The 27,195-nt window shown below is 49.5% G+C and overlaps 1 protein-coding gene across 2 annotated transcripts in view; it reads left to right on the top strand.

Moving 5' to 3' along the window:
• The window catches only part of CORO2B (coronin 2B), a 125,230-nt gene that overhangs the window by 61,288 nt on the left and 36,747 nt on the right, over positions 1 to 27,195 (top strand). For both annotated transcript variants that reach the window (XM_078079162.1, XM_078079163.1), the window contains one exon: positions 3,183 to 3,383. In XM_078079162.1, coding sequence (XP_077935288.1) covers positions 3,183 to 3,383 — 201 coding nt within the window. The remainder of the gene's footprint in view (positions 1 to 3,182; positions 3,384 to 27,195) is intronic.

Raw genomic sequence — 27,195 nt, 5'->3', positions numbered from 1 at the left:
GAGGCCCGTGTGGATCCCCCCACCCATGGCAGACCCAGGCTAGAAGCCCTGAGGACCTGGGCACAGGCCCCACCCCTGAACCTGCAGGCCTCTGGGGGATTCAGAATAAGCAGGGAGTAGAGATTGGGGGGCTGCACAAAGCCCAGCCCTTCCTCTCCTGCCTCATATTCCGCTCTGTTAAGTGAGCATCCAGAGGGGTGCCAGGCCTGTGCTATGCATGTCACGGCATCTTGGCATTGACTCCTCCACACTCTTGGAGGTAGTGGGGATTATTAGCCTCCTTTATGTAAGAGCAGATGGAGGTAGCTCAGAGAGGTTAAGTGGTTTGCCCAAGTCACACAGCTAGGCAGCAGCAAGGATGGCCCTGCATCTGCGGCCACATGGCTCCCAGTCTGGTTCTTGTTACCCTTCCCCTCACAGCACCCATGAGACCCTACAGTGAAGCCTGCACTGGGGAGGAGTGTAGTGCTGGGCCATTATCGACAGGCCTGGCTCAGCCCATCCCAGTGCCAGGCCAGGGGCTGTGCTTGCAGTGGAAAGAGAAACTGTCGTCCGGCTCACCGGATGTGGGCTAGGAAGTGGCTCCCCGAGCCTTGTGTGCTGGGGGAGGCTGAACCACACCAGCTGTCTCCCCCTGGGTCGGGGGGCTCCCTTTGGAGAGGGGCTGGACCTGTCAGGGGCTGGGTGCCCAGCAGGTCTCCCCATGGCATCTGGGACTCATGTGGGCTGCCCAGGAAGAGCAGAGACCAGTCTGCAGTCCAGCTCAGAGGTCCTGGGGTCACCACCTGCCGTCATGGAGCTGAGACTGTCTTCCTGGGAAGAGAGAGACGGGAACACAGTGGAGACTAGTCCCTGAGGGAGAGGTGCTGGCTGTCCAGGGGCTCTGAGGAGTCTGGGGCTGTGGAGTCGAGTTGAGTTGGGCCCTCAAGGCTAAGGGTGGGCTGGGCAGGGAAGAGGCGTAAAGGCTTTCCGGGCTGGGAATGCACCAACAAAGAATAGGAGGTAGAATTTCTCTTTCTTTCTCTTTCGTGGGAACTGTGGAATCTAGAATGTTGTACCTGGAAGGAACAGAGCAATTCCTAACACTCCCATATCAGATTGAATTTTTGCCAGGTCTATACTATATTTTTCATACTGTATTTTTTGTATTTGATTATTTTTTAATTTAGCCTTATTAGCAGTAATATCTATGAAATCATGGATTTGGCATGCAAGTTTTATTATTTCTAATGCAAATTAAAATAAACACCTAACTACTAAAATTAAACACTTCATCTCTGTGCCGTGTAAGGGGATCGCGAGTGAGCACGTGGGACCCCACCCTGGGCATCGCTGATGTAATCCTGATGTGGAGTTGATGCCCTGAATGTGCACGGGGCTCACGTGAGGTCATGCAGCCAGCAGTGCTGACCGGGCTCCCGTCCATGTCCAGCAGGACTTTGTCCTGAATAGTCCTGGCAGACCTGGGCGGGGACCAGAGCAGGCAGATTGGAGTGGGTGGCGGTGTGGGCCGAGGCGGGGAGGGAGGGAGGAGTGGCGAGCAGGGAAAGCAGGGAGAAGTCCCCTGGCAGGGTGCACAGTGACCCCGGGCAGTGGAGAAGGTGGGGGTGGGGGACCCCCGGGGGGCTGGTGGGAAGAGGATTTGTCTGCAGGTGAGAAATCCCCCCCCCCACTCCAAGAACCTCCTTATTGGATCTGAACTCCTTCCTTCAATGAAGAGAACTTTGCAGCTGGGCTTCTGGCTTTATTTAAATCAAATGCAAAGTTTTGTTTTCAAATTCTCAGAGTTGGTGTCTTGATTCCGTAGTGGTGCTTCCTTTTGTTTTTCCTTCCCGTGGAAATTTCCTGTAGGGAAATCACCCCTGCCTCGTTCTGTCCCGAGATGCAGTAGGAGACAACAGGAGAGTTGGCAGGAAGGGGAAGGCATTGGTCATGGCAAAGTTGGGCCAGCAGCATATTCATTTGCAAAGTGCTGTTGAGCTCTAGCTGTATGCTAGGCCCTGGCTGGGTCCTGGCGGGTGGCCTGTCGCACTTGGAGACACGTCTACCCGGACAACACCTACTCGGGTTCCGTCTGTGAAGGTGACCATTTGTAGGGCTTCCCTTTAGGAGGCGCCATCCTGTAGCAAAGCTGGACTCCATCGTGGGCTGCCCACGCGGTCCTCCAGTCCCCCTCGTGCACATCTCTGTTCTCGGCTGCATGGCATGGGACACGCATGCAGTAGGGGCCAACTGGTTGCTTGGTTGGAACCTGTGTTATCGATGGCGGGTAGAGAGGGGGTTGGGCTCTCAAACTTCAATGCACTTCTGTTTCACTGGGCATTTCCTGCAGGTGGGAGAAAAGCAGAATTAAAATGTTAGTTTCTGGCCCCACCCCCCAGATACTGGGTTCAGTAGATCTGGACCGGGACCCAGGGATCAGCATTTGTCACAAACAACATGCAAGGCTCGGATGATGTTGACACAGGTGATCCTTAGACCACACACTGAGAAACCTTGCTCCAAAGGGTATTCTGACACAGGAAAGAGTCTCAGATTTCCAGCAGGAGACCTGTGTTCAGGGCTCTACTTATGAGCTGTGTGGCCTTGGACAAGTGACTTAACCTCTCTGTGCCTGATGATGATGATGATGATGATGATATATAGGACTAAGAGATTTCTGAGGGTGCATTTGTGGATTAGAAGCTCTAGAGAGAATCAGAGGAGGGATGATAATGGATGGTTGTTTGTCTCTGCACAGAAAGGGGGACATCCCCCCATCCTCACCAACAGCAGTGTTCTTTGTCTTTGTGGCCTCCCAGCCTCCTCTGTCTGTACCTCCCATACTGAACTGAGCACAGTCTTTGATATGCAGGAGGCTTCCCATACGTGTTGTTGGGGGGGTGGTCTGCTCTGTCACATGCCATGTCCCTAGCAAGTGAAAGGACCTTCCATGTTTTCTGGAAGTGCGATGGGAGTGTGCACCAAAGGCAGGAAATGTATGAGTGCCCTCATGCCAGTCTTCACTCTTGTAGGACTTTATTAAGAGAGTTAAGTCCTCTAGCACAGGGCCGGGCCCACAGAGGGCTTGGCATTCTTGGAGGCTTCCTCCCCTCTCTCCACTTCCTTCCCCCCAGTGCCCAGCCCAGGCCCTTCCGGAAGCAGTGACCTGCCTGACCCTTGTCTCTCCTGGTCCCTCACAGATGTCCTGGCGTCCACAGTACCGCAGCTCCAAGTTCCGGAACGTCTACGGGAAGGTGGCCAACCGGGAGCACTGCTTCGATGGTATCCCCATCACGAAAAATGTGCACGATAACCACTTCTGTGCTGTCAACGCCCGCTTCCTGGCCATTGTCACCGAGAGCGCGGGAGGTGGCTCCTTCCTGGTCATCCCCCTGGAGCAGGTAGGACCCGCACCTCCCTAGCCCCGGCAGCTGTCCAGAGCAGGGAGAAGCCCTCCTTGGTCACTGTTGGGATTATAGCCTCCGTTTCTCTCTGTGCCCCCCCCACCCTTTTACTGTCTCATCATGTGTCCGGTGGCTGTGCCCTCCCCAGTGTTTTCCTGAGATTCTCCAGAACAAGCGCAGGCCAGGATCCAACAGACCTGAGATCTGTTCCCAAAACTTCCCCAAAGATTGCAGTTGGACAAGTCACTTCCCTTCAGATACATGGGGCTCCCATTAACACTCGGGATTGGAACATCTGATCTCCAGGTGATCTCCAAGACCGGGTCCCGCTCCGCAATTCTGTGTCCTGGGTTGTCCTTTTTGGTGCGGAGCTGGAAGGGATGAGGACCCAGCCATAGGCACACGGGGCATCTGCAGAAATTACACACTCATTAAAAAAACATAACGAGTTCCCCACTGAGAGGCTGGAAATAATTTACCTTCCCTCTCATCCCCACTTCCTAGATAAAGGTTTTCCCCCTCCTGTGGCTGCCTTTGTGAATATAGCAAATTAAATCTGCAAAGCCTAGATCATGAAATTTTGAAGCTCTGCATTCAGGCAGAGTCCCTGGAGGCCCGTGGGAGGTCACGCGCCTCAGGGAAAGTGCTCGCTGTCAGTCTCGCTTGTTTATGGCTGAGCTCTCCCTTCCCAGCCTGACTCATCTCCACTCCCACCCTCCGTCAAACCGCTCAGGGGAGGAGGAGGTACATGCGGAAGGAAGCCTTAGTTCTCGAAATCTACCGTCAGCTGGTGGTGGAGGATGGATTTTTCCAGTCTCTCCTACCCACAGTGGGAGAACACAGATTTGAGAAAGCCTTAGGCCATAGCCTCCCTCCCACCAAAGGGGGCACAGCCGCAGTGACACCAAGAAGTCTGAGGACAGAGCCCGATGGACAGAGAGGTCTGAGGAGCCATGGCCTTGGTGGCAGGAGATCTGGGTTCTAGTTGGCTCTGCCACTTGCCAGCCATCTGATCTTAGGCGTGTCACTTACCCTCTCTGCACCTTATCTTCCTGTAATAGTAAAACGAGGATGCTGAATCCTCCGTCTGCATGCGTGATATTGGTATGGAGTGGGATGGTAGACATGGAAGCTCCTCGTGAACCACATAGCATGTTAAAGATGTTTGGGTATTTTCCTGGGAAAATCTATTAGCTCTGCTCATGGCCTTGGCCTATAAATGCCCACAGCAGCTCTAACACATTCGGAAGGATTCTGAAATGTAGCTTGTCTCCCCTCTCAAACCAGATGGGCTCAGATACCTATCTACCTTGGGGACCAGCTAAGCCCCAGCCACAGCAGGTCCCCACCCACGTGTGGGTTGGTCCATACAGGGGCTCAAGTCCATTGCTGCCCTGTGATACTCCACTGTGTGGCTTACAAAGGTCAATAGCCAGTACCTCACGCTGTAACGATTAATTCCAGATGTGTTACAGGTCTAAACATTAAAAGAAAAGAGAAAGAAGAAAAAAGGAGAGAAGAAAAGAAAAAGAAAAGCTACAAGTATATTATAGGAAAAGAGAGTATTTTTTAAATCATGCAATGAGGAAAGGCTTTCTAAACAAGACAAGAATCCCAGGACCATAAAGGAAATGATTAATAGATTAGAACAAATTTTTTAAAAAGGTAAAATTTCTATACTACAGTAAGACAAGTAAGGAAACTTAAAAGCAAACCCCATAACTGATACAGACAAAAAGATCCATGTCCAAAATAGATAAGCGTTCCAGAAAAATCAATAAGCAAAAGAACCCTGTAAAAAAAAAAAAACAACAACAGGCAAAGGATATGAATAAGCAGTTCACAAAAGATGAAAATATGTGTTTTAACCTACTAAAATAGGAAAAGATTTAAAAGAGTATCTTTGGTATCGCTGAGTGTGTGAGAGAGCAGGTGCCCAAATACATTCTTGGTGTATTTGGTGTATTTACATCAAATTTACAGGTAACCTGGCACTATTAACATGTAAATGCACATGTCCCCTGGCTTAGCAATTCCACTTCTAGAAATCTATCCAACAGAAATATTCTCAAGTATACCCAAAATGTTTGTAACATTTTTTAGTACTCCATTTTTTTTTTTTTTTTTACAATTTATTTTCTACAGAGATAAAGTTTCTCTCTCAAATTGCTTAAAAGTTTTGAAACTCTTCTCAGTTTCTGTAATGGTATCAAAGAGTTTTATATTATCAGTGGCACTAGTCTAGAATATGATCAGATTTTGTAAACATTTCAGGGACAGCAGGGAAAAAGGTACTCTACAGAGTGTGAGACTCTGCATAGAGATAAACAGTGTATTTGAACACATGCATATATGGCCAATGTGTACGGAGCTTTTCAACTTTATTTGTTCACATTTTGTGATACATTGTGTTTAATTTGAGTGCTAGGGACCGGGGTGATAGCTCACTCTAGCAGTTGGTTTCTGTTGTTTTCTCTGAATCCAATAGATTTTCACTTTACATAAGTGCGTGATGGTTCGTGCAGCACTTTTATAATAATGCAAATTGGAAGCAACCTGCAGGTCTATCAATAAGGAAATGTGTGAAAGAATTAGGGGACGTCCACATAAAGGGATGCTAAGCAGTCATCAAAATTGATGATGTAGAACAGTTGTTCCCAAGTGCTCAGCTCAGAATCATTTTACACGTTTTAAAAGTATTGAGGATGCCAAAGAGCTTTTACTTAGATGGGTTCTATATCAATATTTGGCATAATCAAAATTTAAAAAAAGGATTTTAAAAAATATCTATTTGTTAATTCATTTAAAATAACATCAGGGGCGCCTGGGTGGCTCAGTCGGTTGAGCATCCCACTCCTGACTTTGGCTCCGGTCATGATCTTGGGGTTGTGGGATCTGGCCCCACTTTGGGCTCCGCACTTAGCACCGAGCCTGCTTGAGATTCTCTCCCTCTCCCCGTGCCCCTCCCACCTCACACATGTGTGCAAGCGCTCTCTCTGTCTCTCTCAAATAAATAAATAAATAAAATCTTTAAAAAAAATAACTTTAACGAACCCATTTCATGTTCTCCCAAAAAACATTTTTATGAAAAATAACTATTTTCCAAAACACAAAAAATTAATGAGAAGAAAGGCATTGTTTTACCCTTTTGCAAATCTCTTTAAGTTAGTCTGGCTTAATAGGAGATTGGCATGTTATATATGTATATATAAGAAGACTTGCGTGTTTACTTTTGCATTCAGCCTTTTTTAATACCATGCACGCAGCCTCTGGAAACTCCACTCTACGCTCCTAAGAGAATGGCAGTGAAAAGGCAAATAACGTCCTAGTATTATTAGGAATATTGTTTCAGCCCAACAGAATCCCTGAAAGTCTTGGGAACCCCCAGGGACCCCCAAACACACTTTGAGAACCACTGATGCAGGGGAATATTTCATGAGAGAAAATTTTATGACATACTGTTAAGGTAAAAAGGTAAAATATAATAAAATATAATTAATCCCATTAGAAAATTTCTACGTGGGGCGCCTGGGTGGCTCAGTCGGTTAAGTGTCAGACTCTTGGTTTCAGCTCAGGTCATGAGCTCGGAGTCATGAGGTCGAGCCCTGTGTTGGGCTCCATGCTCAGCTGGGAGTCCGCCTAAGATTCTTTTCCTCTGCCCCTCCCCTGCTCGCATGTGCTCTCTCTCCCCTGCCCCCCCCTCAAATAAATAAATAAATCTTTTAAAAAGAAAATTTCTATCTATCATCCAGAAAAGACTGGGCGAACATACACCTAAGGATAATAATGGTTATTTCCGAGTATTGGGATCATGAAGTTTCTTTCATTTTCTTCTTTTTCCATAGCTATAGCTTCTTAATTTTTTTTAGGTGAACACTTAATGTTTTGTATTTCAGAAAAAAAAACAGTAAAAGCAATTTGTTGACGTAAAGAGGGAGCCCCTGAGGTTTGAGAGGCTATAGAGAGGAGCTCAGTTCAGCCCTCCATTATGTTTGTTGCAAATGTTTTCTCCCAGAGTTACACACGCTTAAGAGCTTGCTGGTGAAAAGGCTAACAAGACAGTGAGGGCAAGGGGTGGCAGTGGGGTGGGTGGGTGAGGCAACTCTTTGATCCGGGGGATTCACTTAGTTTGGGTGTCTGAGACCATGTGGAGCAAGGTTCCACACCCAAAGAGTGGCTCCTTAGGAATCGGGGCAGAGGCCTGCCACGTCCTGCCCACGGTGGCCACGTCGAGCCAACAGGCATAGCCCAGCTGGCCTGGGGACAGGGCTTACCAACCATAAAAGTAATGCCAAATTCAGAACCCGCTTATTATCGGTCAGCAGTAGAGATGAGCTGTTCCACGTTGGCCAGTTTTCTAGGAAGAAGGTTCTATTATTTTAGCGCCAGGTTCTTTTCCCTCAGTTTGATAGAAATCTCTCTACAAAGAGCTTCCTGTGTTTTTCAATACAAACACCGAAAAGATTTTGGCCCTTTCTTAGCGGACCCTAATCATTGCTTTGAGCGTTCATTATGAGCTGTGGACTCCTGGGGATGCACTTTTGTCCCTACACCAAATGACTCCAGGCGATTTTCCCCGAGCCAACCGGAAGCCACAGAACATTGTCTGCTGTTGTTGTTCCTTTCTGAATTTTTCCGTCTGCTATCAGGTGTCCTTCCCATTTCCCTTCTTGCTTCTCTGAGAGGTTCGGGCCAAATGAGAATAGCACTACCCGGGACCCCCCAGATCCCTGCCCTGAGACTGAGCCTTCGGAGGGAGGCTCCAGCTGTCCCTTTGTTCAGGTTCCCTCGAAGCCGGCTTTGCCTAAGATGCCAACATTTGTGATGGAAAAGTTTTCCCCGGGCTGGGAGGCACGTCCACAGAGACTCCAAACGACAGCCGTGCGGATGTTTTGCCTTTGCACAGTGCTCAAATCCAACAAAATCTGACACTCGGTCCTCCTGGGTGGTGGGTTGAGCCATCCGCATTTCACAGGTGGGGAAACCAAGGCTGGGGAGACTGGCCTCCCGTGGGTCAGCGCGGGAGCCGGACCTGAGGCCAGCTTCCTGCTTTCCAAAGGTGCGGCTCTTTGCAGAGCCCCCGACGCTGGGGAACAGAAACGCTCCGGCTGGCTGGCTGGTCTTGAAGAAGTGCACTTGTCTTCCCCGGGGCTCTCGTTCGGGCTGCTCTTGGGAAGGCCGGGGCCTGTTGTTTCCCTAGTTAACATTCAGCCGCTAGCTCTCTCCTCTCTGGAGTGGAATGTTAAGCCGCAGATGGGGGAGCAATCAGCACCCTGATTGCCTGGCACAGCTGGAGGGGCCTTATGAATATTCCAGAGACCAGGCACTGTGCCCAGCAGCCTGATTAACCACTTGGGCCTCCCCAGGTGCACCGCCCCTTTCCTGCCGCACTCCACCCGGGCTGCCTGCCGCCTCCAGATCCGGGCCGCGGGAAGGCCAGAGCTGGGAGCAGAGCCTTGCCCGCCGAAGCTTTAGGCAGCTACCCGGTAGGCCCACTGGCACCTGGTAGAAGAAGAATGAGACCTGGCCTGGACATCAGGAGTCGGGCTTGTCCCCGTGGCCCAGCGGTTCTCAGTCCCGGCTGTGCACTAGAATCAGCAGGACGGATTTTGGGAGTCTAACGTACCTGCTGCTTTTGAATCTCACCTCAAGTCCCAGGATGAAGATATAGTTATTGTCCCCATTTTACAGATGAGGAAACAGAGGCTTGGAGAAGTCAAGTGACTCCTTTGAGATTGCACAGCCCACAAGTGGCAGAATTTAAACCCAGGGCTCTCCCAGCAACGGGCCTGTCCACCTTCCAGAGGATTAGGCAGAGGATGACTGGAGATGTGCCTTTTATCGTTACTGCTGTTGTTTGAAGGTCTCCAAGGACTTCCTTGGACATTAATTCAACCAGTACTTTATGAGCTCCTCTGATATGCCAACACCATTTGTCCGTCCCTGCTGGAAGCCAGGAGAACGGGTATTTCCTAGACTCTGTGGGAAGCTTCTGCTCTGAAGGCCTGAAGCAACAATTTCAGTTGGCAGGAAGAGATGGAGAGAGGTGTCTTGGAGCAGAAGCCAGACAAGATGGCGTCCTCCCCTCAGTCAGCGGACTGAGTCATGGACTGAGCACCCAGCCCCGTACCGGGCACTGGGGACCCAAGTTACATCCGGCCTGGTCTCTGAGAGGCTCAGAGGACACCCATTGGTGGGCCAGGCAGGTGGGAGTTTCCTGAGAGGGTCCTGCCTACATATGTCTTGCTCACAGAACCAACCCCATGGTTGCATGCAGGAAGCTTTTGAACGTGCCCATCTTAACGGCTCCCTGCCAGCCATTCAAAATGTTGGGCATTATTACATTCTCCAGGAACGGGGACCCTGGTTAATTTATGTTCGGATTTAGCTGCCTATTGTGCAAAATAACCTGATTCTGGGATTGGGATGTTACACTTAGTCTCCAGGGGGGAGTCACTTCTAACCCTTGTGCAAGCTGAGTCTTAGTGACCTGGTGGCAGAACATTTCTCCCTTCGACTTGGGTCTGGGGTGCTGTATTCTCGTTCCCCCAACCTAATCAGTGTGTCCTCTCTTGCTTTTTGTCCTGTCTTCGGTGTTCAAGGGTAGGAGGCCTAACGGCGGCTGGGCAGGTGTTCCCCATCACCCCAGCCCTGCAGGGGTGGGTGGTACAAGCGAGCTTGAACAGGAATGGGAGCAAAACTCCGCAAGGCATCTCAGCGAGGAGAGCAGAGCCCTGGAGCAGGACAGCAGCACAGGACAGGGGCTAAGAGATCAGGCTCTAGAAGCCGACAGACCTTGCTTGAATCTCTGCCTTGCCACTTAGTTGCTGTGTGACCTCGGGTGAGTCACTTAACCTTCCTATGCCTTAGTCTTCCCTTCTGCAAAATGATAGGGTTGGGCCACACGCTCTCTCTGGTTCAGTTTAGCTCTGGTGGTCCCTTCCCCTCCCACACCGTTTTGTTCAAATACGTCCTCACGAGTGTGCTGGTAGGCCCTGCGCAGAATACAAGAATGGCTCCTTCTCATCCCTCAAGGCCCAACTCAAACGAGGCCAGCTCCATGAAGCTTTCCCCATCCCAACACCCGCCCAGAGACAGTCTGTGACTGCCGCTATTAGGCTACTTCCTAAATGCTTCATTATGTCCTACGCTGTTGGTGTACCCACCCAGCTACCCACCCACCCACCCACCCATTCGACAGATGTTTATTGAGCACCTACTATACTTCAGTCCCAGTTCCAAGACCAGGGATACAGCGGTAAACTCGACCAAGTGCAAACAAGACCAAAGCTTCAGGAGTTTGTGCTTCAGTGAGTTGCTTTGATTGGCCTGAGAGCCCTGAGGGTGGGGAACGTGTCTGCCTTGTACAAGGCCTGTACACAGTAGGCGCTCAGCAAGTCCTGTGCGGATCCCAGCTGACCTGAGGCCAGGTCCCGAGGCTCCCATGCCCCATCTCTCTGCTTGTCCTGGGAGCCCCTCTCCTGCAGGCCCTAGGGACAGTGCGGTGCCCTGCGGGGGGCTTCCCAGCCTCAAGAGGGGGCTGCACCCTCCCCCCTAAAGCCCTTAGAACAGTATTGCCGGCCCAGCTGCTCTTACTCTGGAATCGACCCCAGAAGTTGGCAGACCCATTAGCTCCATGACTCACAGTATGTTTGAGGCCTGATCATAAAAGAAGGACCAGAAATGAGTGCCTAGCTCAGTGCTGAAGACTGTAGTAAAAATCAGACTTTCTGCTCCCCTGAAGCCTTTGCTTCCATTCCAGATTTCTGGAACACTCCCTCTCCCTATCACTGCCTGCCTCAGCACTGAGTTCCTCAATCCTGCTGGCTCCCATGGAAAAGCCCCAAATCTCCATCCCTGCTCCCCTCTGCAGACAGGTCTCCCCCTCTCTGGGGGGAATTCAAAGAGTCTTTTCCAAATCCATTTTTCAGATCTTTCCTCAATCGTTCTTTGTTCTTCAAGCTGCCTTCCGCTTGGTGCAATTTGCATCTCAAAGCCTGTGACAGCCTGAATGTACAGTAAGTGACTTTGGGAAAAGGGGGGGAGAATTGTGCTCTGAGAGAGAAGTCACAACTTCGTTCCATTTGTCTGAGGGCCGAGATTGACAGCCTTGCTTTGTGTTTTTCCCTTTTTTGGAAGAATGACTGCTTATTTTTGAGAAAAGTGAAGGCATGCTCTTAAGCAGACATGGAAGTGTTGCTCCCTTATTTTAGTTCACGGTTATGGGATGGGACCCTCTGGATTTGAGGTACAGGGGTCAGGGGAGGCAGCCTGACTGGTAAATATCCTGAGAGGTCAAATAATCCATCCCTCTGCCTTGGGTCAGGGCCGCTGTGGAGCTGTCTCCCTGGCTTCATTCTGAGCACAGCCAGTGAGGCTGTGAACTTGGGCCATGGGCCTAACCCACTCCCCCCACCCCACCCCACCCCACCCCACCCCACCCCACCCCACCCCGAGGCACCAGCCTGGACGCCAGACCAATTTGCCAGATAGCTGGATCTGCTCTCTGTGTTCCTTCTCAGGCCTGGAGCCTCCCACGTCTTTAGAAATCCTAACTCCATCCCTTGGCTGTGACCCCCCGGGGCACATACACTCACCGTGCCTCGCTTTCTCCATTTGTGAAATAAGATTCTCGTTGCTCAGGGGGCCGCAATGGTTAAACAAGCACTCAGCCCATTGCCGGGCACACAGTGTGTGTTCAGGAAGCAGGGGCTTGGTGGGGACAAGGGCTTTTGCCCACTCCTTCCTCTTCCTTGGTCCACCCAGGCCCAGAAATAGCCCGTGGGCTCCCCAGCCTGCAGCCAGCAAGGAGGAGGCTTGTCTCTGGCCTTCTTAGAACTGTCTCGCTTGCTACAATCACTGAGCACTGTAGAGGGGAAGGCACTCACAGCCCCGTCATTTGTGCCCCAAAGGGCCTGGGGATGGCGATGCAGGGGCACACGGATGGGACTGATGGGAATGCCTGCGGGAGGGGGAATTTGGGGGGGAGTCTGGGCACATTTTGGTGGCTGATCGTGCACCTCTTAGCCTGCTGCTTACCTGGAGTCCCCCTGTCTGCCAGGGTTAAACGAGATAAGGCATGGAAAGGTTTACTGTGGTGTCTCGTATACGGCAGGGGCTCAATAAACAGCTCTCATAACTGCTATAATCCCCTTCTATCATAACTTGCAGTTCTATCAGAACTGCTATCCTACGCTTCACATCACGGGGAGAAGAGGTGCTGGGGATCGGGATCGGGACAGGGGCTCTCTGGAGTCTAGCCGGCTCGGATCCGAGCACAGGACCGCTGGGTGGGTGCGAGTTTGAGATTCTGTGCTCTGAGCCTGCCTGAGGCCTCGCAGTCCCCATAGCCCTTCCCCCCCCCGCCCACCTCCCCAGTGCCCCAGTTCCAGCCTTGAGTTGACACGATGCCAGAGTCGGAGGACCCTCCAGTGATCACATGGTCTCAGCACCAAGTTGTACCCCTGAGAAATCCTGGCCCCAAAGAGAAGCATCTTACCAAGGCTGCAGGGAGCCCCCAGATGCCCTTGGGGCCCTTTCCCAGGGGTCCTTGCCAGAGTCTCATATCAGACCTACCGAGGAATTGGTGGCCACAGTGGCTTCCCTTCATCAAGGGAATTTGCCTCTGGTTAAGGTTAGGGCGAGATTTAAGGAGACCAAAGCCTTGAGACCCAAAGGAATGTGTGGCTGGTAGGAGGATTTCAGCCCGGAGATCGGTTTACCCAGGACAGCCGTCCCCAAGCCCTGGAGAGGAACATGCCTGTTCTCTGAGGTCTGGGGCAGTGAGGGCACAGCTCCTGGAGCTCCCTCCTCCAGTGTCCATGGACTCCCGACACTTCAGGGAGCAAAAGTGATAAAGGGCCGGGGTAGGGAATGGAACTAAGGTGGCCTGGCTTGAAACAGGGCATCTCCCCAGGGGGCCAATGGGACCCTGAGGCCTTGGCCAAGACCCCTCCTAACTGGTCCTTCTCATGGCAGCTTCTGGAACAATGAGTGTGTTTTTGCCTTGCCTGAGAAACTCCAAGCCCGATTTAGTTTTCGGCTAAGGGAAGGGAAGTTTTCTTTTTAGGGTGGCCTTCCTAAAGTCCCTGCCCCCAGCTCCATCCCAAGGCTCTTAAAGGGCCAGGTCACCTTAAGGTGCAGGGATAGGTCACAGCACTCAGACTCTTAAAACGCAAGATAGGGATACCTGGGTGGCTCAGTCGGTTAAGTGTCTGCCTTCAGCTCAGGTCATGATCTCAGGGTGCTGGGATCAAGTCCCTTGTCGGGCTTCCTGATCAGTGGGGAGCCTGCTTCTCCCTCTCCCTCTGTCCCTCCTCCCGCTCATTCTCTCTCTCTCTCTTTCTCTCTCAAATAAATAAAATCTTAAAAAAAAAAACAAAAACCCAAAACACCAAGAGATGGCTTTGTGGCATCAGCATCACATGGTGCTAGCCCATCCTCCCCCCTTTCTATTCCACTCAGCCAAGACCTTGATTTCAGTTGCTAGGCAACCCATGCCTAAGTTTCCAAGTGGGTCATCTGAACACGGGAGGGGGCAGGTAGGGACGACCGTGCTTGGAACCCTGCGTTTTATAGATGGAGACACTGAGGCCCAGAGAGGGCTAGGGACTTGGTCAAGGCTGCACAGCTAGTTGGTGCCCTATGTGTCAGAGGATCAGCTCGGGCCGCAAAACCTTCAGAATCTCATTTCCCCACGCACCTCCCCCCCAACCAAGAGAAGCAACCAGGCAGCAGCAACACCTTGGGGACTTTCTGTGAGAAGCTTCCATCTACCCGGACAGGGAGGCAGATGCCCAGTGATGAGGCAGGAAGGCTCTGGCATCTTGTGCCTGGATTCCAATCCCGGCTCCACCATTCACTAGCCATGTGCTTTGAGCTAATACCTAATATTCTGTGCCTCAGTTTCCTCAGCTGCAAAATGGAAGAAATGCTAAGTCTCAACCCCAAGGCCATTGTGAGGATTCAGTGAGGTGTCACATAAAGCTTGAAAGGGCACCTGGTACAGGGCATGCCCATGGACTCCCCACCCGGGGCACCAGCCCCCAACCCTCCAGCTTACTCCTTTGTCTCCGGTGACTTCAGCCCCAATCTTTGTTTTCTGATGTAACAGATATGGCACAAAATTTGTCAAACTTTGGTTTTTAACACTGGTACATTTTGTCCAAATAAAAAAGTTCTTCATTTTTTTTTTTTTAAGATTTATTTATTTATTTGAGAGAGAGAGAGTGGGAGGAGGGGCAGAGGGAGAGGGAGAGAAGCAGACTCCTCTCTGAGTGCAGAGCCCGATGCGGGGCTCGATCTCACAACCCATGAGATCATGACCTGAGCTGAAACCAAGAGCTGGATACTTAACCGACGGAGCCACCCAAGCACCCCAAGTAAAGCAGGTTCTTAACTGTTAAGGGGGGGCAATCTGGATAAGCCCATGGACCCCTTCAGAGAATAACAATTTTAATCACACAAAATAAGATAAACAGGATTAGAAAAGAAACCAATTATGTTGAAATATAGTTACCAAAATGTATACAGAATTGTGATATAGTATTATCTGTGCTTTTATATTAACGCATTAAGTAACATGATCAAAGTGGAGGGCCTAGTGAGTATGGTAATTTCAAAACAGTGCTGAGTATAAACCTTATTTCTGGGCAGCAATAACAAAATAATGTGATCTGAAAATATCTGTGATTATTGATGAAAAAGTCCCAGGTTCGGCTAATCTTACTGGGTTTGTTGCCTACATTTATAAACAAAAGAAATATTAAATTTCAGTCAGAAGCTAGTGAAATTTCTCTCCTATCCAAGCTCACAGACCTAAAAAGTCTGTAGACCCAGATAAAGACCCCTGAAATAAAGTCACAAGTAGACGATCAGTGTATAAAATCAGGATGAGTAGAACTGCTCTGCGGGAAGCTTGGTCTGGAGGACCAATGGAATCTGCCTGAGCACCCCTCCCCGCTAAATCCTACGCTTTGCTGGCAGTGAGGAAACCTGACTTCCCTGCCTGGTTCTATGTGGGCTTGGACAAGTCCCTTTGCCTTCCTGGGCCTCAGTTTCCCCGTCTGTAAAAGGAGACATTGGACCCGTCGTCCTCTAAGATCTTGTCCAGCTCCGACGTCCTGGGAGTCATGCTTCTCCCCTCCCCCCCACTGGGCCCCCCAGAGACAAAGGCCTCAGAAGTGTGGGTCTGCAGGAGCCCTGGACCAGAGAGAGGGAACAGCTGGGGCCAGGCTGGCCAGCTCCCAATTGTTCAAGGCAGGAGGAGGAGGAGATGCATGGTGCTCTCCAAAGCGACAGCTGGGTGAGCCTGGCTGGGGGCCTCGTCCTCGCCTACCATCTGTGCCTCCTTCCTGCAGTCCGCCAGCGGGGCGGGGGGGTGGGGGGGTGTGCGGATGGGGCCCGAGGCCAGGCAGCAACCTGGGTGAGAGGGGGAGGGGCTGCCTGAGAAAGAGCCAGGGAAGAGCACGGTGGCTTACTGTTGGGTGCTTAACTCTTTCCACCCTCCCTTTTTCCACCCTGGTCTTAGAGTTCTGGAGAGGGGAAGATACGCAGCCCTGGGTCCAGTTAGATTACTTCATGGCTGTGTGACCTCTGACAAGTTCCTTGACCTCTCTGAGCTGCACTCTCCTCCTTTGTCCGACAGACATCATTCCTAAAACTGCCCCTTGGGATCTGAATGAGGTTTAAGTGAAATGGGATAGGTGAAGTGCCCCGAAACAGCGCCGACAGAGATAGGACTGTGGGCTCAGTGCTGGAGACCATCCCGAGAGGGCTTGCAGCCCCTGGGAGCTATAGCAATAGCTCCTTCACACCTTCACTCTGGCTCCTTCCCCCTCCGGACTGCCCTTACTCACCAGTATCTGCAGACAGAAAGTCTTACCCATTTAGAATAACATCTATCTGTACATAAGTACTTATTTTCAGTTAGTAAAACCTTCACATAGTTTAAACTTCAAAAACAATCAAAGGACATACAGTGAAGAGTCTGCCTCTCACACCTAGCTTCCAGTTTTCTTTCTTTCTTTTTTTTTAAGATTTATTTATTTATTTGAGAGAGGGTGTGTGTGCACTGGAGCAGGGAGGGGACGGAGAGAGAATGTCACGCAGACTCCCTGCTGAGTGACTGGAGCCTGACAACGCGACGCTCGATCCCATGACCCTGAGATCATGACCTAGAACCAAGATCAAGAGTCAGATGAGTAACCGACTGAGCCACCCAGGCACCCCCTAGCTTCCAGTTTTTGGTGTTTTTACCGGGAGGCAACTAGTGTAACAGTTCCTCGGGTGTCTTTCCTGAATAAATGCCCAGAAATTGAATTGATGGTTCAAGAGGTTTGTGATTTCTCCCAAGAAACACACACACACACACACACATACAGACGCACACGCACACACAAGCACGAGAATTTCTTCCTGACATTGTAGTAGGCAGAGGTTGCTTAACAGGGCACAGAAAGCAATAATTATAAAAACCACTGACCATCTGGACTTTATCAAAATTAAAAACTTTTGCTCATCAAAAGATACCATTAAGAAAGCGAAAAGGGGGCTCCTGGGTGGCTCAGACGGTTAAGCATCTGCCTTCGGCTCAGGTCGTGGTCCCAGGGTCCTGGGATCAAGCCCCGCATCGGACTCCCTGCTCAGCGGGAAGCCTGCTTCTCCCTCTCCCACTCCCCCCGCTTGTGTTCCCTCTCTCGCTGTGTCTCTCTCTGTCAAATAAATAAATAAAATCTTAAAAAAAAAAGAAAAAGAAAGTATGTTTCTAAGAAAGCGAAAAGGCAGACCACAGACATGGGGGCAATATGTTCAGTGCATATTCCTGGCAGAGGACCGGTGTCCATAGTATATGATGGGTGAAAATAAAGAGGCAAGCCTTAGATGAGCATTGTGTAAAAGTGGATATCCAAAAAGCCGATCAGCCTACGGAGAGGTGCTACTTTCTCGGGGTAGTTTTGATTTAGCATTTTTATTAAGACTGAGGCTGAAAATCTCTTTACGTGTTTAGACCTATTTGCACTTCATGGGGTCATTACTCACTAGGAAAATGCAAATTAAAATAGGCGTTAGTACCATACACTCACTAGAACGGTCAAAATTTAAAAGACTCACAACTTCAAGTGTTGATGAGGATGCGGAGCCACTGGAACTGTCCTGCTTTGCTGGTGGGAATGTAAAATGTTACAGCCACTTTAGAAAACTGTTCTGAGTCTCTAATACAGTGAAACAAATGTCTACCCAAGCAATCCCACTCATAGATTTAAACCCAAGAAAAATGACTATGTATATCCACAAGAAAAGATTCGTAAAAGAACATTCTTAGTGGGGTGCCTGGGTGGCTCAGTCGTTAAGCGTCTGCCTTCGGCTCAGGTCATGGTCCCAGGGTCCTGGGATTGAGCCCCGCATCGGGCTCCCTGCTCAGCAGGAAGCCTGCTTCTCCCTCTCCCGCTCCCCCGCTTGTGTTCCCTCTCTCGCTGTGTCTCTCTCTGTCAAATAAATAAATAAAATCTTTAAAAATAATAATAATAATAAATAAAACACATTAAGCCAAAGAAGCCAGACACAAAATCATGCACATTGTATGATTCTGCTTATTGGAAGTTCAAGAACAGGCGAAGTGATGTATGATGATGGAAGTGAGAATAGTGGTTGCATTGTGGGTTGGCATGAAAAACCTTTAGGATGATGGAAATGTTCTAGATCTTGATTGTGGTGGTAGTTGCATGAGTGTATACATATGTAGAAATTTGATGAGTAGTATAGCTAAGATTTCTGTATTTTATTGGGTTTAAATATTCCTTATTTAAAATTTACAAATTAGGAGGAAGGTTATGTGCTTTTGAAATTTCTATAGATATTGACCCAATTGTCTCCCATTGAGACTGTAACAATGTACATTCTCACCAGCAAAGTATAAGTGTGCCTATTTTCTTGCCCCCTTAAAAATGGAGTCTTGGGGATGCCTAGGTGGCTCAGTCATTAAGCGTCTGCCTTCAGCTCAGGTCATGATCCCAGGGTCCTGGGATCCAGCCCCATATCGGGCTCCCTGCTCCGTGGGAAGCCTGCTTCTCCCTCTCCCACTCCCCCTGCTTGTGTTCCCTCTCTCTCTGTGTCTCTCTCTGTCAAATAAATAAATAAAATCTTTAAAAAAAATGGAGTCTTGGCATACTTTTAATTTTTTTGCTAAGATGATGTGTGGGAAACTTTCTCAGAGCGGCTTCAAGTAGCATTTCTATTAAAAATGAAGTTGGAATATCTTCATATGTTTAAAGTCTATCTGCACTTCCGTTTTGTGTGAATTGTCTGTCCATTTCCTTCATCTGTTTTTCTCCAGTCATTGATTCTTTTACTGATTGCGTAAGTTCTTTATATATTAGGGAAATTGGCCCTTTATTTGGGATATGAGTTGCAACTGTACTTTTCAAATGGTGTTTTTTGCAATGCAGATTCCTTCTTTTAAATCTCAAGAAGTCTAATTTACCAGTCTCTCCCTCTGGATCGTGAGCCATGGTTAGAAAAGCCTTCCGTTCTCCGATGTTATGCAGTAGTTTTCTCACTATGCCTCCCAGTACTTTTATAATTTCATTTTTATATTCAAATCTTTGATACATTTAAATTTCCTTTGACATAAAGTATGATGTATAGATTCATCTTACTTGTTTTTCTACATGGCCCTCTAGTTGTCTTAGTACGACTTAGTGAGCCCTCCGTCTTTCAGATCATCTGATTTGAGATGCAGTCTTTGCTACATTCAGCATTTCTGGATGTATTTGGGTTTATTTATGGACCGTCCAATCTTTTCTACTGATCTCTCTATTCATATACTAGTACGACAATGCTGTGTTACTAAGGCTTTATAATGTGTTTTTTGTTTTTTTTTAAAGATTTTATTTATAGCAAGAGCAGGAACACAAGCAGGGGGAGTGGGAGAGGGAGAAGCAGGCTTCCAGCTGAGCAGGGAGCCCGATGTGGGGCTCGATCCCAGGATCCTGGGATCATGACCTGAGCCGAAGGCAGACGCTTAACGACTGAGCCACCCAGGCGCCCTGTAATGTGTTTTAATATCTATACGGCTGGTCATCATTCATCATTTTCTCAAACACTGGCTGCCTCTTCTTGTTTGTTATTTTAGTATTTAATTTTAGAATCTGTTTATATAGATACAAAACGAGACTCTCTTTATTTTATTGGGATTATGTTCAATGCCTAGGAAAAACTAAAGAGAGTAGACAATCCTATGATGTTGAGTTTATGATTGCAGTTGACTTGTTCTGGTCTTTTGTGTCCTTTTGTAGTAAGTTAAAAATTTTCTCCATACAGATCTTATGCATTTCTTGTTATCTGCATTTACTGCTTTGCTGTGGGTATTGTATACAGGGCCCTTTTCCCATTATATCTGTGAATTGGCGACTGTCTATTGGAAAGCCATTGGTTGTCCTATGTTAATTTTTTATCTCACCATGTTACTGAATTCACTAATTGTTGATAGTACTTTTTCAGTGTTTTCTGTTAGGTGTTCTGGGGATACTGTCTTATCATTTGCAAGTTTCACCTCTTTACTTACAATTTTCTGGTATACCTTTTCTTTTCTGATTGCATTAGATAGCACCTCCAGGAAAGTGTTAAGCAATAGTGGTGTCTTTTTTTTTTTTTAAGATTTTATTTATTTATTTATTTGACAGAGACAGACACAGCGAGAAAGGGAACACAAGCAGGGGAAGGGGTAGAGGGAGAAGCAGACGCCCCACTGAGCCGGGAACCCGATGTGGGGCTTGATCCCAGGATCCTGGGATCATGACCTGAGCCGAAGACAGACACTTAATGACTGAGGCACCCAGGCGCTCCCAATAGTGGTGTCTTATTCCTAACTTTGATGACCCTACATCACATGTTTACCCAGTATATACTTGGAGTTGAGAAAGATAGCTTTCTTCCACCAACATTTTGTTATGAAACTTTGCAAACATTCCTTAAAGTTTAACTAGTTTTGCAGAGACCATCACCCAGATTCTACTATCAATAGCATACTCTACTTGCCAACGCTGGGTGCCCTATTTGAGGCAGGGAAGGGGCTTCAGACAGAGAATTCCTTAGAGACATTCTGTGCCACGTCCTGTGCCATCACATGATGCTCAGATGTACAAATACTGAGAATGAGGCCCCAGGCCACTTAGTGCCCTGCCCAAGGTGTCACACGGGCCTTAGAAGTAGAGGGGAGGGCCGCCTGGGTGGCTCATTCGGTTAAGCATCTGACTCTTGGTTCTGGCTCAGGTCATGATCTCAGGACTATGGGATCAAGCCCTGCGTCGTCGGGCTCCACACTCAGCAGGAGTCTGCTTGAGATTCTCTCCCCTCCCTCTACCTCTGCCCCTCCCAGTGCTCTCTCTCTCTCTCTCAAATAAATAAATAAATCTTTAAAAAAAAAAAAGGAAGAAGAAGAAGTAGAGGGGAACCTAGATGTCAGGACATGAAGTGGGTGAGGTGGTGCTCAGGTGAAAGAAGACAAAGGATGACAGCCTCCCTCAACCCTCCCCCCCCGCCGGCATTCTGAGCTTCTCCCCAACCCCCAGCGCTCTGAGCTTCTACAGGACCCGGGAAGCGCAGCAGCATTTCCAAGAGATACCCTCTTTCCTGACAGCTGGTGGGGATTTCCTTTCTTCCGTCCTTTCTCTGTCTCCTGCTCCTGCCTAGCTGACCCTTCCTAGCAGAGCCCCAGACAAAGAAAGGGAAGTGAGCTGAGAAGGGACTTCCCTGGGATGCCTGGGTGGCTCAGTCAATTAAGTGTCTGCCTTCGGCTCAGGTCATGTTCTCAGGGTCCCGGGATCGAGTCCTGCGTCGGGCTCCTTGCTCAGCGGGGAACCTGCTTCTCCCTCTCCTCCCTCTGCTTGTACTCTCTCTCTCCGTCAAATAAATAGAGAAATAAAATCTTTAAAAACAAAAAAAGAGAGAAGGGACTTCCCTCCTTCTCTGAATGACCTCTTCCTGGACAGCTGGAGTGGGCAGCAAGGTGGAGGGCTGGGGCTGGGGAAATGGTAAGGAAGGGGTCGAGGGAGTTTTGTGCTGGCCCAGAGTGGTAGACAGGGGGCTTCTGCATTGTCAATTTTATTGATAATATTGCAGTCCCCTCCTTGAGCTTAAATAAGTAAATAAATAAAAATTTTTATGTATACATTTATGATTTTTGTATGTAATTTATATGTATATAAATATACACATACATATATATACACAGGTGTCTAGTCCGATAGACTTGAGTTCAAATCTTGGACTGGAAGATTTGTCAGGTGAAACTGCCAGAAACTAGCTGTGTGACCTCGGGAGAGTTATGATTCTCGCTCCTCTTCAGGACGGTGAGAGGACCTGCAGTCCTAGGGGAAGGGCTAGTCTGCACCTGCCAGAGGGAGGCCGTTGGCAAATGGGCACTGGGTGTCCCTCTCCCCAGCCTTGCCCCTCCCGACTCTCTCCCACTTGCATGGGGCCGTCTCCCACTCTGAAAGTTCCCCAGGCCTCCCCTCCCTTTCCCGGTGAAGCCCACACCCGTCCTGGCTCCACAGAATCTCGCCCACCCTCCACATCCAACCCCCATCCCACTCCAGAGCTGGTCCTGGTCTTTCCTACCCCGTGCCCTTCTCCCTCCTTCCCACACAGCTTCAGGGTACTACCTAGGGGAAGCTCCCCAGAGCCACCATGCGGCCACCAGACTGCTCACACCCGTGCCTGCCACGTGGCTGACCTCATTCTGTGTTCACACCTGTTGCTGTTATACCCGCTGGGCTCCTCAGGGCCAGGGACAATGCCCCCTCATCCTTCTATTCCCAACACCCAGGGTTCTGCCAGGATACTGGACCAGGATCTTTGGGGACCAGGAAACATTTTGAGGCTCAAGATGGTGACAAGTCTTGGCCAAAGCCCAATGTCTGCTGGACTATGAGCTTTGAATGTAAGGCCCTGGCAGAGGGGCGTGATGAGTGAGGCCCTGGGGACAAGACAGAGGCTTCTGGAAGATCCCAGCTCAGCCCCCTGCAGCCATTCCCCCGCATGAAGGAGCAGCCTGAATGGGTGTCTGGAAGCAGTACCCAGTGACCTTGGCATCATGAAACCGGGTTTGCCCTGGGCTTCTCTGCTCACCCACATGCCCCTTCTCAGCCTCAGTTTGCCCCATCCGTGAGATGGGAGAGCACACTGGAGACTGTGGTAGTGTGGGCGCTGCCTCATGCTGGAGGAACACAGAAAAAGCTAGTCCTGTATGTGTTAGGATGCAGTTGCTGGGAAAGGGGAGAGAATTCAGACCAGTTAGTTCCGTCTCTGTAAAAAGAATTGGAATATGTGGCCATGAAGTCATGGGCTTTGGGGCTTAGAATCCTGACTCAGCTACTTCCTAGCTAAGCTATTAGACCCTAAAGCCTTGGTTTTCTTATTTATAAACTAGAGGTAATAAATCCTATCTGAAAAGGTTGTTATAAGAACAATTTCTTACACCTGTTGAGCCCATCCAGTGGGCCAGGGACTGTTCCATGTCTTAATGGAATGCCCACTGCAACCCTATGAAACAGGGGCTGTCCCGGGCTACAGAGGAGGAAACTGAATCACAGGACAGGTAGGTAACTTACCCAAAGCCACACAACTGGAAAGTGATAGAACCAAAAGAAACCTGGATGATGTGGGTCAAAAGGTCAGCAATCACTGACATATGCTAAGCCTCGGTCAGCAACATGGTCTGGGTCATCTGCCCCACTGAATACCCTGACTTGGCAATCTGCAGCGGGCAGGGAGGAACAGCAGCAAAGGGAGCTACTGGAGGTCAGAGAACCTTCTGGATCACTCAAACAGTACAGACAGATATGCAGACAAGGTTCCTGTTCTCAGGAGCTGTGTGGGCCAGTCGGGGAGACCAACAATAAACAAGGGAACGAAGTAGTCATTAAGATTATTTCAGACAGTGAGTGCTGTGGAAAAAAAAAAAGCCCAGCTCAGTGATGTGATAGAGACTTGGGAGGGCTATATTAGATCAGATGTTTAAGAAAGACCTCTCTGAAAACTTGATGGGAAGGAGCCAGTTATGTAAAGACCACAGGGAAGAATGTCTTTGCAAGAGGGAACAGCATGTGTTAAGGCCTGAGGCAGCAAAGAAGACCAATGTAGGGCATCGTGGGTGAGCAGGAGAGAAGAGATGCAGGAGAGATGGACAGTTAGGCAGGGGCTAGATGACCCAGAACCTGGAGATCATACGAAGGAGTGTGAGTTTTTACCTAGGTGCAGTGGAGGCCATTCAAGCTCAAGGTTGCCTCTTACTTGAGCTAAGCCAAGAAATACACATGATAACACATCCCTTAGAAAACCTGAGACAGGATTTGACCTTGAGAAGCAGGGTATCTTGTCCACATTTGGACCATGGCTCATTTGCTGGCATATTTGCTTATCTGCAAATGGGCCTCTCTCTGGTCAGGGCAAAGTGGGGGTGGCTGTGAAGAGTGTGGTAGATTTGTTTCATGCAGTGAGGGGGATGTGTTCTCTGAAAGAAATTGCAGCACTTTGCATAAAGGCGGGAGTGGGCCAGAGCCAGGAGCACTAACAAGAAACGCAGTCCTGTGGTTGCCCCTACTTTTGGTATACCACTGGGTGGCCCCACTTCCTTTGAGAAAAAAGAGCAAGGTTATCTCTGAGCTAGCTATGATTTGATGCCCCTGGGCCAGAAACAAATATGAACTCACTGGAGAGATCGTTCCAAGGTGGTTGGAGGGGTCAATAAAGAAATCCCTGACAGTTTTCCTGCTAATAAAAAGGTGGTGTTTATTACAGATAACCATTATAGGGAACTGGATAGGGACCAAGAAGGTAAAGTAAAAACGTTTAGAATCATTAGTTTTTGTATTCGTTTTCTACTGTTGCTTAAGAAATTACCCCAAAACTTAGCTGGGGAGATCTGGCTCAGGATCTCTCAGGAGGTTGCTCAGAGGCTTTCAGCTGGGCTGCAGTCATCTGAAGGCTCAACTGGGGCACATAGGTTTCCAAGCTCACTCACATAGCTGTTGGCTGGAGGCCCTAAATCCTTGCCACCCGGGTCCCTCCATAGACTAAATGTCCTCACTCATGGCAGCTGGCTTCCCCTGAGTGGCGATCCAAGAGAGGAAGGGCCCCAGGCAGAGACCACAAGCTTTTACAGCTCTCACCACATCCCATTAGCATCACAGAGCAAAACCCTGGTAAAACTTGGGAGGGGACTACATAAGGTGTGTCTGCCAGGAGGTGGAGATTGCAGGGGGCCACCTTGGAGGCTGCCTCACACACATCTCAGAGTTAAAGTGCTTTACAGTGATAGGTAGTGTTCTGAGGGGGAACGGGGACAGGGCAGGCGGATGATGCTCACTCACAGAATTCTGACTATGCCTGACTTTTTCAGAAGCCCAGGAATGTGTGATGGGGGATCCACAGGGATAGCAAATAGGGAGGGATGAAAGGACCCTACTCCACTTAGTCACTGAGTGCACCTTGGGGAAGACTTAAACGAAAAATAGTAAGATTATCTCCGGGGAAAACAGAACAACTTGGTAATTTGGAGCTGGGGTGTGTGTGTGTGTGTGTGTGTGTTGTGTATACTTTTTGGAAGTCTTCAAGTTGTCTTCTTTGAGTATGTATAATCATCTGACTCTTAAGAGAAGCCGCAAATGGTGCAGTGACTCAGCTTTGGAAGTGAGAAGGAAAGGCACCACTAGAACCAGAAAGAATGCTGGTCCAGAAAGAACAGTGGCCCGGGGAGAGGTGCAAAGGGAATAAGATCGATCAAGGCAACAAACCAGGTTCTGAGGTGGGGACCTGCCACCCATGAACCCGTCCTCCCTGCTCCCCACCGAGTGGCCAGGCATTCTGGGACCACAGGTGGAATGTGAGCTCAGTGACCTGTGGCTTGAGTCAGATGCACTTAGTGGAAGGTGTCGGGGTCGCCTGATTGACGATGAGCTCAGGTAGAGGTGGGTGAGGAGCAGCTAGGAGAACCCAAACTCCAAAGGAAAGGGACTAAGAACAGGCTGTGGTGTGGAGGGTGGTGAAGGAGTACCCGGGAGCCATTGTGAATGCTGGAAACCCAAGCCAAGAAGTTGAGGGTGCGGTGTCCCCTCTCCTGCCCTTCCGCAGTAACCATGAACGGGACGTTATTGGGAAGGTCAGAACTGGAAGGAGCCTTGGGATTTATCAGGGTCCATTCCCTTGTCTTATAGGTAAGGAATAAAGACCCAGAGAAGGAAAGTGTCTTGCCCAAAGTCACACAGCACTGTGGATGGCCAACTCGGACAGAGACTCCAACTCCCAAGAGCTGGCAAATAAAAAAGTGGTTGACTTTGTGTGGCTCCAGAAGCAGAGCTAGGCACTTACGGCAAGACACACAAGGAGGTGAATTTTCATCTCAATATAAAGAAGTATTTTCTAGCGAATTGAGCACAATAGTGAGCTACAGTTGACTGGGAGCATTCGAGTCAGCTGGAATGTGAGTCGGGAACCCCAGCCTTAGGAAGAGCTGGTCTGTGGAATTTCCTCCCACACTCTACCGAGTTCTGGGTGCGGCTGAGAGCAGTGCAGCCACCGCCCTCTGCTGGTGGAATCGCAGTAGCACAGCTTCCCCTGCTTGGCCACTACACTGTCCTCGGCCCCGCAAGGCTTTCCAGATGGGAAGCAACCCTTTGCGATCTGAGAGCTCCCTGCTGGAGCTTCCAGAGACGAAGTGGGGGGTATCCCCTGCACATATGTGCCAGAAGGCAGGAGAGGTAGGCAGAATGCCCCACCGGTGTCTGTAAGCTGGGAATGAACCCCGTGAACCATCCTCAGGTGACCCCTTACTGCCCCCTTCCCACAAGCTAGAGCCTCCAGAACTGACGGCGGGGGCGGGGGGAGGGGGGTACTGGGCACTGAACCTGAGTGTCTGCAGACCTGGGTGTGGCCCTGGGCATAGCCGTTGTTCACGGACTCACAGGGTGACTTGAGCAAGTGCCCTCCCTTCTCTGGGTTTCATACTGATGGTGGGGTGGAGGGGCAGGGACTCTCGCCACCAGAGAGGCTCATCGGTAGGAGCTCTTCTGGGGGACACAGCATGAAGATCACTAAACTCGGGGATGGTCAATGACCTCATCAGCCAAAGTCTGAGGTTAAGAGTTTGCATTGACCCCGGCCACTTCATTCATTCTCATCTCCCCTTCTCCACACTTCCAACCAGTATGCTTAGTTCTTTCCCCTCAGATCTGCCTCAAGGAAAGTTCCCAAAGCGCACTCAGATGAGTTGTCAGTGACCAACAACATCTCCCACCACTATGCACTCCTCAGTAGTATTTATATGTTAAAAGCAGCAAGGTGTAGTACCAAAGGAATGAATCCCTAATGGTGGAGTTTCAGGTATGAGTCAACTTAAGAGTCAGTGATCTTTTTATAAACCGGCAAGATTTTAGAGTTAAGAAAGCTTCCCCCTTCCTTTTGTGCTGGTCAGACCACAGGCTGGAAGTACAGTATTGTTCTCCGCTCTATGAGCCATACTTTAATTGGGAAATAGAGCAGAAGGTAATCTGAAGAAGGCAGCCATGATGGCAGAAATACTTCTGATCCAGCAGGAACTGGACTGTTTGTACCCCCCACCTTCCATGTGCTCTGGATTCCCCTTCCAATGTCTGCCTTCTGCTTCACTGTCATTCCTTTATGAGGCTTTCACAGTACCTGGGGGAAAACAAGCTTGTGTTAATTCTCTTTCTTCAGCCCATCCAGCCTCTGCTTGGGCCTGCAAATCTGTCCCTTCCTCGAGCTGATTTTCCCAGGGAAAGAGTACATTTCT

Source organism: Halichoerus grypus, chromosome 8 (assembly GCF_964656455.1).
Source record: "Halichoerus grypus chromosome 8, mHalGry1.hap1.1, whole genome shotgun sequence".
Lineage (NCBI taxonomy): Eukaryota > Metazoa > Chordata > Mammalia > Carnivora > Phocidae > Halichoerus > Halichoerus grypus.
This window is presented reverse-complemented; position numbering and strand designations above follow the sequence as displayed.